Below are 14,056 nucleotides of genomic sequence, written 5' to 3'. Positions count from 1 at the left end.
CACGTTCTCTCTTTCCATCTGTTACTTTCTTTTCTCTCTCACTCCTGCTGAGCGTTGGGTGTCAGGAGTGAGTGTCTCTGTGTGTATCAGTCAGTAGGTGTCAGGAGTGAGTGTCTCTGTGTGTATCAGTCAGTAGGTGTCAGGAGTCAGTGTCTCTGTGTGTATTAGTCAGTAGGTGTCAGGAGTGAGTGTCTCTGTGTGTATTAGTCAGTAGGTGTCAGGAGTTGTCTCTGTGTGTATCAGTCAGTAGGTGTCAGGAGTGAGTGTCTCTGTGTGTATCAGTCAGTAGGTGTCAGGATTGAGTGTCTCTGTGTGTATCAGTCAGTAGGTGTCAGGAGTGAGTGTCTCTGTGTGTATCAGTCAGTAGGTGTCAGGAGTGAGTGTCTCTGTGTGTATTAGTCAGTAGGTGTCAGGAGTGAGTGTCTCTGTGTGTATCAGTCAGTAGGTGTCAGGATTGATGTCTCTGTGTGTATCAGTCAGTAGGTGTCAGGAGTCTCAGTGTCTCTGTGTGTATTAGTCAGTAGGTGTCAGGATTGAGTGTCTCTGTGTGTATCAGTCAGTAGGTGTCAGGAGTGAGTGTCTCTGTGTGTATTAGTCAGTAGGTGTCAGGAGTGAGTGTCTCTGTGTGTATCAGTCAGTAGGTGTCAGGAGTGAGTGTCTCTGTGTGTATCAGTCAGTAGGTGTCAGGAGTGAGTGTCTCTGTGTGTATCAGTCAGTAGGTGTCAGGAGTGAGTGTCTCTGTGTGTATCAGTCAGTAGGTGTCAGGAGTGAGTGTCTCTGTGTGTATCAGTCAGTAGGTGTCAGGAGTGAGTGTCTCTGTGTGTATTAGTCAGTAGGTGTCAGGAGTTCAGTGTCTCTGTGTGTATCAGTCAGTAGGTGTCAGGAGTGAGTGTCTCTGTGTGTATCAGTCAGTAGGTGTCAGGAGTGAGTGTCTCTGTGTGTATCAGTCAGTAGGTGTCAGGAGTGAGTGTCTCTGTGTGTATTAGTCAGTAGGTGTCAGGAGTGAGTGTCTCTGTGTGTATCAGTCAGTAGGTGTCAGGAGTGAGTGTCTCTGTGTGTATCAGTCAGTAGGTGTCAGGAGTGAGTGTCTCTGTGTGTATCAGTCAGTAGGTGTCAGGAGTGAGTGTCTCTGTGTGTATCAGTCAGTAGGTGTCAGGAGTGAGTGTCTCTGTGTGTATTAGTCAGTAGGTGTCAGGAGTGAGTGTCTCTGTGTGTATTAGTCAGTAGGTGTCAGGAGTGAGTGTCTCTGTGTGTATCAGTCAGTAGGTGTCAGGAGTGAGTGTCTCTGTGTGTATCAGTCAGTAGGTGTCAGGAGTGAGTGTCTCTGTGTGTATCAGTCAGTAGGTGTCAGGAGTGAGTGTCTCTGTGTGTATCAGTCAGTAGGTGTCAGGAGTGAGTGTCTCTGTGTGTATCAGTCAGTAGGTGTCAGGAGTGAGTGTCTCTGTGTGTATTAGTCAGTAGGTGTTTGTGTGTAACTTCATGCTCAAACTTCCTCCATGCAGCATTAGATGTAATTGATAAATGTACACTGAGTGCACAAACCATTATGAACACCTACTCTTTCCATGACATAGACTGACCAGGTGAATCTACGTGAATGCTATGAACCCTGCCCTTCCCCTCCCCCCTCCCTGCTATCTAACTCCGAAGAATCTTTCTGAGCCTTGTCCCACTGGGACCAAGCTGTTTTCACATTATTTAAAACTTCCTGCTTGACTACCTTTGTGGACAACCAACACCCCCCTAACAGACAGACAGACGGACAGGCCCCAAGAACACAGAGTATAGGTCTATACAATACACACTGTGAAGTACATGATTACAAAAACACACACTGGTAAAAACATGCACACATCAACGTCATGAATGTCTGTAGCAGTAACGCATGTGCACAGACGCACGCACGCACACACACACGCACACACACACACACGCACACACACACACACACGCACGCACACACACACACACACACACACACACACACACACACACACACACACACACACACACACACACACACACACAGTGTTCCTACTGCCCCCTCCCTCTGCACATAAAGATGTTGGATGCAGGGTCTGCCTTTAAGTATTTAGAGGTCAGAGTCCAGCTCCACTTTATAAATACCATCAATCCTGCTAGTCCAGCATCCCACTCACACAGGGACAGCAGCACACATACACACGCAAGCAGGAACATACAGACTAGCATATATGTACAGGAGGGGTACTTACATACACACACATTCACACACCCATTCATGTAGTTCAGCCCTTGAGCTGGTCTTGTCTATTCATGTTGTGTATTATGTCATGTTTCATGTTCTGTGTAGACCCCAGGAAGAGTATTATGTCATGTTTCATGTTCTATGTAGACCCCAGGAAGAGTATTATGTCATGTTCTATGTAGACCCCAGGAAGAGTATTATGTCATGTTTCATGTTCTATGTAGACCCCAGGAAGAGTATTATGTCATGTTCTGTGTAGACCCCAGGAAGAGTATTATGTCATGTTCTGTGTAGACCCCAGGAAGAGTATTATGTCATGTTCTATGTAGACCCCAGGAAGAGTATTATGTCATGTTTCATGTTCTATGTAGACCCCAGGAAGAGTATTATGTCATGTTCTGTGTAGACCCCAGGAAGAGTATTATGTCATGTTCTGTGTAGACCCCAGGAAGAGTATTATGTCATGTTCTATGTAGACCCCAGGAAGAGTATTATGTCATGTTCTGTGTAGACCCCAGGAAGAGTATTATGTCATGTTCTGTGTAGACCCCAGGAAGAGTATTATGTCATGTTCTGTGTAGATCCCAGGAAGAGTATTATGAGTGTTAAGAGCATTACACACATACTCCATACACACATACTCTATACACACATACTCTATACACACATACTCTATACACACATACTCTATACACACATACTCCATACACACATACTCCATAAATACATACTACACACACACACACACACACACACACACACACACACACACACACACACACACACACACACACACACACACACACACACACACACACACACACACACACACACACACACACACACACACACACACACACTCCATACGGTTATTCCTATATAGTTGTACTACAATTATTCCTGTATAGTTGTTCTACACTTATTCCTATATAGTTGTTCTACAGTTATTCCTATATAGTTGTTCTACAGTTATTCCTATATGGTGTTCTACAGTTATTCCTATATGGTGTTCTACAGTTATTCATATATAGTGTTCTACAGTTATTCATATATAGTTGTTCTACAGTTATTCCTATATAGTTGTTCTACAGTTATTCCTATATAGTTGTTCTACAGTTATTCCTATATAGTTGTTCTACAGTTATTCATATATAGTTGTTCTACAGTTATTCCTATATAGTGTTCTACAGTTATTCCTATATAGGTGTTCTACAGTTATTCCTATATAGGTGTTCTACAGTTATTCCTATATAGTTGTTATACAGTTATTCCTATATAGTTGTTCTACAGTTATTCCTATATAGTGTTCTACAGTTATTCCTATATAGTTGTTCTACGGTTATTCCTATATAGTTGTTCTACAGTTATTCCTATATAGTTGTTCTACAGTTATTCCTATATAGTTGTTCTACAGTTATTCCTATATAGTGTTCTACAGTTATTCCTATATAGGTGTTCTACAGTTATTCCTATATAGTTGTTCTACAGTTATTCCTATATAGTTTTTCTACAGTTATTCATATATCGTTGTTCTACAGTTATTCCTATATGGTGTTCTACAGTTATTCCTATATAGTTGTTCTACAGTTATTCATATATAGTTGTTCTACAGTTATTCATATATAGTTGTTCTACAGTTATTCCTATATAGTTGTTCTACAGTTATTCCTATATAGTTGTTCTACAGTTATTCATATATAGTTGTTCTACAGTTATTCCTATATAGTATTCTACAGTTATTCTATATAGTTATTCATATATAGTTGTTCTACAGTTATTCCTATATAGTTGTTCTACAGTTATTCATATATAGTTGTTCTACAGTTATTCATATATAGTTGTTCTACAGTTATTCCTATATAGTGTTCTACAGTTATTCCTATATAGTTGTTCTACAGTTATTCCTATATAGTTGTTCTACAGTTATTCATATATAGTTGTTCTACAGTTATTCATATATAGATGTTCTACAGTTATTCCTATATAGTGTTCTACAGTTATTCATATATAGTTGTTCTACAGTTATTCCTATATAGTTGTTCTACAGTTATTCATATATAGTTGTTCTACAGTTATTCATATATAGTTGTTCTACAGTTATTCCTATATAGTGTTCTACAGTTATTCCTATATAGTTGTTCTACAGTTATTCCTATATAGTTGTTCTACAGTTATTCATATATAGTTGTTCTACAGTTATTCATATATAGTTGTTCTACAGTTATTCATATATAGTTGTTCTACAGTTATTCATATATAGTTGTTCTACAGTTATTCATATATAGTGTTCTACAGTTATTCATATATAGTTGTTCTACAGTTATTCCTATATAGTTGTTCTACAGTTATTCATATATAGTTGTTCTACAGTTATTCATATATAGTTGTTCTACCGTTATTCATATATAGTTGTTCTACAGTTATTCCTATATAGTGTTCTACAGTTATTCATATATAGTTGTTATACAGTTATTCCTATATAGTTGTTCTACAGTTATTCATACTCTGTCACTTATACAATGTTTGTCTTTGTCTTGTTTCTTTCTGTCTCTCACCTGAGAGACACACATACAGGGCAGTTCAGTGGAAGAATGCAGGGATAGAGAGAGGTGTGGGGAGGAGGGGGTTAAAGGTATAGTTGGAGGAATTTAGTAGAGCCTGGGGGAGTCAGGGGGTAGCTGTAAAAACAGGGCCAGATTCATTTAGCAAATGGAGCATCACAGTCTCTCTTTGAGACTCTACCCCTGTCCAGACACACACAGAGACACAGGGACACAGACACACGGAGACACAGGGACACAGAGACACAGGGACACAGATACACAGAGACACAGACACACAGAGACACAGGGACACAGACACACAGACACACAACTCAGCATGACAGGTCCTGTGCGTCCCATCTCTCTTGGAATCGGGGTCGGGTGGAGGTGGGTAAACTGTCAAGGCCAACCCCTGTAGCTCCCCTCACCTTTTTTAAAATTCCCCCAGAAAGCCAGAAACACACACACTGCCTGCACCGGAAATAGATCAGATATGAAAAAACATCTTGCATTCTCAGTCACCCACAGTAAAGGTGTATAGTCAGCATCTAAAGTGAATCACTATTTATAGTGTTTATATCAGTAGATGCCTTAACTCTGGTCTTAACTAAGCTGTGTTCATCTACATTGAAGTGTAAACAACCATATCTGGTTGTCTAGTCGGTCCACTGTATATGAGTGGCTTGGTTACTTCTGTTTTGACAAAGAGTTGAACGGTCCAAGAATAACAACTAGCTGTGCACCTCTGAAAATAATGGAGCGCCGCCATCTTTGTGAAACAGAATAAATCAAGAGAGACTGGTTGACATTTAATTAGGTGAAGGAGTTGTATTTTTGTTTGATTTCACCGCTGGATTTCCCTGCCTCTGGCATACACTACAGCTGGATTCACTGCCTCTAGCATACACTACAGCTGGATTCCCTGCCTCTAGCATACACTACAGCTGGATTCCCTGCCTCTAGCATACACTACAGCTGGATTCCCTGCCTCTAGCATACACTACAGCTGGATTCCCTGCCTCTAGCATACACTACAGCTGGATTCCCTGCCTCTAGCATACACTACAGCTGGATTCCCTGCCTCTAGCATACACTACAGCTGGATTCCCTGCCTCTAGCATACACTACAGCTGGATTCCCTGCCTCTAGCATACACTACAGCTGGATTCCCTGCCTCTGGCATACACTACAGCTGGATTCCCTGCCTCTAGCATACACTACAGCTGGATATCCCTGTTCTACAGCTGGATTCCCTGCCTCTGGCATACACTACAGCTGGATTCCCTGCCTCTAGCATACACTACAGCTGGATTCCCTGCCTCTAGCATACACTACAGCTGGATTCCCTGCCTCTAGCATACACTACAGCTGGATTCCCTGCCTCTAGCATACACTACAGCTGGATTCCCTGCCTCTAGCATACACTACAGCTGGATTCCCTGCCTCTAGCATACACTACAGCTGGATTCCCTGCCTCTAGCATACACTGCAGCTGGATTCCCTGCCTCTAGCATACACTACAGCTGGATTCCCTGCCTCTAGCATACACTACAGCTGGATTCCCTGCCTCTAGCATACACTACAGCTGGATTCCCTGCCTCTAGCATACACTACAGCTGGATTCCCTGCCTCTAGCATACACTACAGCTGGATTCCCTGCCTCTGGCATACACTACAGCTGGATTCCCTGCCTCTAGCATACACTACAGCTGGATTCCCTGCCTCTGGCATACACTACAGCTGGATTCCCTGCCTCTAGCATACACTACAGTTGGATTCCCTGCCTCTGGCATACACTACAGCTGGATTCCCTGCCTCTAGCATACACTACAGCTGGATTCCCTGCCTCTGGCATACACTACAGCTGGATTCCCTGCCTCTAGCATACACTACAGCTGGATTCCCTGCCTCTAGCATACACTACAGCTGGATTCCCTGCCTCTAGCATACACTACAGCTGGATTCCCTGCCTCTAGCATACACCACAGCTGGATTCCCTGCCTCTAGCATACACTACAGCTGGATTCCCTGCCTCTAGCATACACCACAGCTGGATTCCCTGCCTCTAGCATACACCACAGCTGGATTCCCTGCCTCTAGCATACACCACAGCTGGATTCCCTGCCTCTAGCATACACTACAGCTGGATTCCCTGCCTCTAGCATACACTACAGCTGGATTCCCTGCCTCTAGCATACACTACAGCTGGATTCCCTGCCTCTAGCATACACTACAGCTGGATTCCCTGCCTCTGGCATACACTACAGCTGGATTCCCTGCCTCTGGCATACACTACAGCTGGATTCCCTGCCTCTAGCATACACTACAGCTGGATTCCCTGCCTCTGGCATACACTACAGCTGGATTCCCTGCCTCTAGCATACACTACAGCTGGATTCCCTGCCTCTGGCATACACTACAGCTGGATTCCCTGCCTCTAGCATACACTACAGCTGGATTCCCTGCCTCTAGCATACACTACAGCTGGATTCCCTGCCTCTAGCATACACTACAGCTGGATTCCCTGCCTCTAGCATACACTACAGCTGGATTCCCTGCCTCTAGCATACACTACAGCTGGATTCCCTGCCTCTAGCATACACTACAGCTGGATTCCCTGCCTCTAGCATACACTACAGCTGGATTCCCTGCCTCTAGCATACACTACAGCTGGATTCCCTGCCTCTAGCATACACTACAGCTGGATTCCCTGCATCTAGCATACACTACAGCTGGATTCCCTGCCTCTAGCATACACTACAGCTGGATTCCCTGCCTCTAGCATACACTACAGCTGGATTCCCTGCCTCTAGCATACACTACAGCTGGATTCCCTGCCTCTAGCATACACTACAGCTGGATTCCCTGCCTCTAGCATACACTACAGCTGGATTCCCTGCCTCTGGCATACACTACAGCTGGATTCCCTGCCTCTAGCATACACTACAGCTGGATTCCCTGCCTCTGGCATACACTACAGCTGGATTCCCTGCCTCTAGCATACACTACAGCTGGATTCCCTGCCTCTAGCATACACTACAGCTGGATTCCCTGCCTCTAGCATACACTACAGCTGGATTCCCTGCCTCTAGCATACACTACAGCTGGATTCCCTGCCTCTAGCATACACTACAGCTGGATTCCCTGCCTCTAGCATACACTACAGCTGGATTCCCTGCCTCTAGCATACACTACAGCTGGATTCCCCTGCCTCTAGCATACACTACAGCTGGATTCCCTGCCTCTAGCATACACTACAGCTGGATTCCCTGCCTCTAGCATACACTACAGCTGGATTCCCTGCCTCTAGCATACACTACAGCTGGATTCCCTGCCTCTAGCATACACTACAGCTGGATTCCCTGCCTCTAGCATACACTACAGCTGGATTCCCTGCCTCTAGCATACACTACAGCTGGATTCCCTGCCTCTAGCATACACTACAGCTGGATTCCCTGCCTCTAGCATACACTACAGCTGGATTCCCTGCCTCTAGCATACACTACAGCTGGATTCCCTGCCTCTAGCATACACTACAGCTGGATTCCCTGCCTCTAGCATACACTACAGCTGGATTCCCTGCCTCTAGCATACACCACAGCTGGATTCCCTGCCTCTAGCATACACTACAGCTGGATTCCCTGCCTCTAGCATACACCACAGCTGGATTCCCTGCCTCTAGCATACACCACAGCTGGATTCCCTGCCTCTAGCATACACTACAGCTGGATTCCCTGCCTCTAGCATACACTACACAGCTGGATTCCCTGCCTCTAGCATACACTACAGCTGGATTCCCTGCCTCTAGCATACACTACAGCTGGATTCCCTGCCTCTAGCATACACCACAGCTGGATTCCCTGCCTCTAGCATACACTACAGCTGGATTCCCTGCCTCTAGCATACACCACAGCTGGATTCCCTGCCTCTAGCATACACTACAGCTGGATTCCCTGCCTCTAGCATACACTACAGCTGGATTCCCTGCCTCTAGCATACACCACAGCTGGATTCCCTGCCTCTAGCATACACTACAGCTGGATTCCCTGCCTCTAGCATACACTACAGCTCTGATCATTGTTGTTGAATGTTCCCTCTTTCCTCTTCTCTATTTGTCTCTCTATTAAACTGTTTTCTTTCTCTTTCTCTCTCTTCCCCCTTCTCTCCCTCAACACTTAAATATCCTGTAGTCTACTCCCCCACTCTGACATCAGCGTTCTAAAGCCTAGCAGTGCAATTTCCTCCCAATCCAAACTGGTTGTTCTTTCCCTGAAACTCTAGAGGCAGGCACCGCTCACCTCTGACCCCTGGTCCAGCCCCTGCAGCCCCCTCTGAGGGGGGTGAGGGGTTACAGGTCAGCCCAGTGTCTGTGCTGTGCAGACTGTGTGTCTGCAGGACAGAGTGGGAGCACATGGCCCTCCAGTAATCCCTCTCCAGTTTCCCACAGTAACCAACCACTAACCAGGCAGGGCCTCAGTCTCTGTCCCACAATCAGCCCCCTGCTCAGCTCTGCTCTGACACACACACACATGCTCTATTCATAGAAGTAGAATGAATCAAACAGTCTAGAATGGTACAGCCCAATATGGCCGCTGGACTGGTCCATTTGCACTGTTATAGAATATTGCCTTGAATTGGAATGCCCATTTTAGTAGTTCCCATCTTCCCATTTCATAGTTATTGTGTTGTCATCCTGCTCCAGATTGATGGACTACAGACTGGAGCACTTACACAGGCTGGCTGGGTTGAGGAAGCAAATGTGTGTATATTCCGCAATTGTGTTTATGGGAGAGCTTCTGTGGTGCTCTGACAGGGTTGGCTCCATGGTGGGACATGTTTATGTGTATCTTTGTGTGTTAGTGTCTCTCCTGACCTCTTTCTTGTCCTCCCTGTATTTCAGAGTTGCGTGACTTTGAACAAGACGACCAGCAGGACATTGAGGTGGATGAGGGGAACACAGCTGTGATCGTATGTCACCTCCCTGAGAGCCAGCCCAAGGCACAGGTCCGCTACAGTGTCAAACAGGAGTGGCTCGAGACCTCCAAGGGTATGGATCGATCATTCTGTTACAGGCCTATTCTCTCTCCCTGTCTAGTTTGCATTCTATCCCCCTCTCACTTCCTCCCTCTTTCTCTCTCCTTGTACTCTACTGTAATTAATACTTTTTCTCTCTCTTTGGCATCCTCTCTCTCTTTCGCTCCCCCTCTCTTTATCTCTCTCTCTCTTTCACTATATCTTTCCCTGGATTACTGGAATGCTGTATCTATCCGAGCTATCTGGCCCATCATTAAACTGCAGGCAATTATCTGGGTAATGTTGAAACATGGGAATACTCTTGTTTATTTTGCAACCATTTATTTCTTGAGTTATTTGAGAGAAAAAGGCCCTCTCTGTGGCTGATATGTAGATGGCTGGGAGCCTTAGGAGGGGATGTGTGGCTTACAGAGAGAGGGAAATGATAATCCCGTTGAGGAGAGTTCACTGGCTGTCTCTCTGTGAGACTCAAGGACACCACCATGTGGCTGGTGCTGACAGTGCACTCTGTTGTTGAAAGTGCTGTAGGCCTAAATCAAATCAAATCACATTTTATTGGTCGCATACACATGTTTATCAGATGTGCTAAACATGCTTGTGTTCCTAGCTCCTACAGTGCAGTAATATCTAACAATACACAACAATACACACATCAAAAAGTAAAATAATGGAATTAGGAAATATCGAAATATTAGTATGAGCAATGTTGGAGTCCGGAGTATAAATAAATATATATACAGTACCAGTTAAAGGTTTGGACACCTACTCATTCAAGGATTTGATTTATTTTCATTATTTCAAACATTGTATAATAATAGTGAAGACATCAAAACGGAAATAACACATGGAATCATGTCGTAACCAAAAAAGTGTTAAACAAATACAAATATATTTGAGATTTGAGATTCTTCAAAGTAGCCACCCTTTGCCTTGATTACAGCTTTGTACACTCTTGGCATTGTCTCAACCAGCTTCGTGAGATAGTCACCTGGAATGCATTTCAATTAACAGGTGTGCCTTGTTAAAAGGTCATCTGTGGAATTTATTTCATTATTAATGTGTTTGAGCCAATTAGTTGTGTTGTGTGACAAGGTATGGGTGGTATACAGAAGATAGCCCTATTTGGTAAAAGACCAAGTCCATATTATGGCAAGAACAGCTCAAATAAGCAAAGAAAAAAGACAGTCCATCAAAACATGAAGGTCAGTCAATAGAGAACATTTTATGAAATTTGAAAGTTTCTTCAAGTGCAGTCGCAAAAATCATCAAGCGCCATGATGAAACTGGCTCTCATGAGGACCGCCATAGGAATGGAAGACCCAGAGTTACCTCTGCTGCAGAGGATAAGTTCATTAGAGTTACCAGCCTCAGAAATTGCAGCCCAAATAAATTCTTCACAGAGTTCAAGCAACAGACACATCTCAACATCAACTGTTCAGAGGAGACTGAGTGAATCAGGCCTTCATGGTCGAATTGCTGCAAATAAACCCCTACTAAAGGACACCAATAATAAGAAGAGACTTGCTTGGTTCAAGAAACATAAGCAATGGACATTAGGCCGGTGGAAATCTGTCCTTTGGTCTGATGAGTCTTTGTGAGATACAGATTAGGTGAGCGGATGATCTCCACATGTGTGGCTTCAAGACTGTTGCAAAGGCCAAGAGGTTGCAAAGCTGTCATCAAGGCGAAGGGTGGCTATTTGAAGAATCTCAAATCTCTAATATATTTGATTTGTTAATCACTTTTTTGGTTACTACATGAATCCATGTGTTATTTCATAGTTTTGATGTCTTCACTATTGTTCTACAATGTAGAAAATCGTAACAATAAAGAAAAACCCTTGAATGGGTAGGTGTTCTAAAACTTTTGACCAATAGTGTATATATATATTTACAAAAGTATGTGGAAACCCCTTCAACTTAGTCGATTCGGCTATTTCAACCATACTTGTTGCTGACAGGTGTATAAAGTCTTTCAATGTGGCACCGTCATAGGATGTGTCCACATACTTTTGGTCATGTAGTGTACATATGTTATGGGATGAATAGACATTGTGGACAGTAAGTGGATAGAATAAGTAGTATACCTGAAGATTATGTAGGATAGAATAGTGTATGTACAGCAATAGTTAAATAGGATGGCCTTGACTAGAACACAGTATATACATATGAAATGGGTAAAACAGTATGTAAACATTATTAAAGTGACCAGTGATTCCATGTCAATGTACACAGGGTAGCAGCATCTAAGGTGCAGGGTTGAGTAACTGGGTGGTACCAGGCTAGTGACCGTGACTAAGTTCAGGGCAGGGTACTGGGCGGAGGCCGGATAGTAATGGCTATTTAACAGTCTGATGGCCTTGAGATATAAGCTGTTTTTCAGTCTCTCGGTCCCGGCTTTAATGGTTAAGCCCACTCAGGATACTCAAGTCACTATAATTCTGGAGTCGCTTTTATTCTAAATAAGAATATAATATGCTTCTAAACACTTCTACATTCATGTGTATGCTACCATGGTTATCTGTAATGAATCGTGAATAATGATGAGTGAGAAAGTTACAGACGCACAAATATCACACCCCCAAGACATGCTAACCTCTCACTATTACAATAACAGGGGAGGTTAGCATTTTATATCACACCCCCAAGACATGCTAACCTCTCACTATTACAATAACAGGGGAGGTTAGCATTTTATATCACACCCCCAAGACATGCTAACCTCTCACTATTACAATAACAGGGGAGGTTAGCATTTTATATCACACCCCCAAGACATGCTAACCTCTCACTATTACAATAACAGGGGAGGTTAGCATTTTATATCACACCCCCAAGACATGCTAACCTCTCACTATTACAATAACAGGGGAGGTTAGCATTTTATATCACACCCCCAAGACATGCTAACCTCTCACTATTACAATAACAGGGAGGTTAGCATTTTATATCACACCCCAAGACATGCTAACCTCTCACTATTACAATAACAGGGGAGGTTAGCATTTTATATCATACCCCCAAGACATGCTAACCTCTCACTATTACAATAACAGGGGAGGTTAGCATTTTATATAATACCCCCAAGACATGCTAACCTCTCACTATTACAATAACAGGGGAGGTTAGCATTTTATATCACACCCCCAAGACATGCTAACCTCTCACTATTACAATAACAGGGGAGGTTAGCATTTTATGTCATACCCCCAAGACATGCTAACCTCTCACTATTACAATAACAGGGAGGTTAGCATTTTATGTCATACCCCAAAGACATGCTAACCTCTCACTATTACAATAACATGGGAGGTTAGCATTTTATATCATACCCCCAAGACATGCTAACCTCTCACTATTACAATAACAGGGGAGGTTAGCATTTTATATCATACCCCAAGACATGCTAACCTCTCACTATGACAATAACAGGGGAGGTTAGCATTTTATGTCATACCCCAAGACATGCTAACCTCTCACTATTACAATAACAGGGGAGGTTAGCATTTTATGTCATACCCCAAGACATGCTAACCTCTCACTATTACAATAACAGGGGAGGTTAGCATTTTATGTCATACCCCCAAGACATGCTAACCTCTCACTATTACAATAACAGGGGAGGTTAGCATTTTATGTCATACCCCAAAGACATGCTAACCTCTCACTATTACAATAACATGGGAGGTTAGCATTTTATATCATACCCCCAAGACATGCTAACCTCTCACTATTACAATAACAGGGGAGGTTAGCATTTTATATCATACCCCCAAGACATGCTAACCTCTCACTATGACAATAACAGGGGAGGTTAGCATTTTATATCATACCCCCAAGACATGCTAACCTCTCACTATTACAATAACAGGGGAGGTTAGCATTTTATGTCATACCCCCAAGACATGCTAACCTCTCACTATTACAATAACATGGGAGGTTAGCATTTTATATCATACCCCCAAGACATGCTAACCTCTCACTATTACAAGAACAGGGGAGGTTAGCATTTTATATCATACCCCCAAGACATGCTAACCTCTCACTATTACAATAACAGGGGAGGTTAGCATTTTATATCATACCCCCAAGACATGCTAACCTCTCACTATTACAATAACAGGGGAGGTTAGCATTTTATATCATACCCCCAAGACATGCTAACCTCTCACTATTACAATAACAGGGGAGGTTAGCATTTTATATCATACCCCCAAGACATGCTAACCTCTCACTATTACAATAACAGGGGA

At 43.4% G+C, this 14,056-nt stretch overlaps 1 protein-coding gene across 1 annotated transcript in view; it reads left to right on the top strand.

Moving 5' to 3' along the window:
- LOC124039545 (brother of CDO-like) overlaps positions 1-14,056 on the top strand; it is a 59,192-nt gene that overhangs the window by 30,145 nt on the left and 14,991 nt on the right. Inside the window, exon 4 of the mRNA XM_046355632.1 lies at positions 9,671-9,817. Coding sequence (XP_046211588.1) covers positions 9,671-9,817 — 147 coding nt within the window. The remainder of the gene's footprint in view (positions 1-9,670; positions 9,818-14,056) is intronic.

The sequence above is a fragment of the Oncorhynchus gorbuscha genome, linkage group LG07 (assembly GCF_021184085.1).
Source record: "Oncorhynchus gorbuscha isolate QuinsamMale2020 ecotype Even-year linkage group LG07, OgorEven_v1.0, whole genome shotgun sequence".
Classification (NCBI taxonomy): Eukaryota; Metazoa; Chordata; class Actinopteri; order Salmoniformes; family Salmonidae; genus Oncorhynchus; species Oncorhynchus gorbuscha.
Note: the sequence above shows the minus strand (reverse complement) of the source record. Positions and strands in the feature narration are given on the sequence as shown.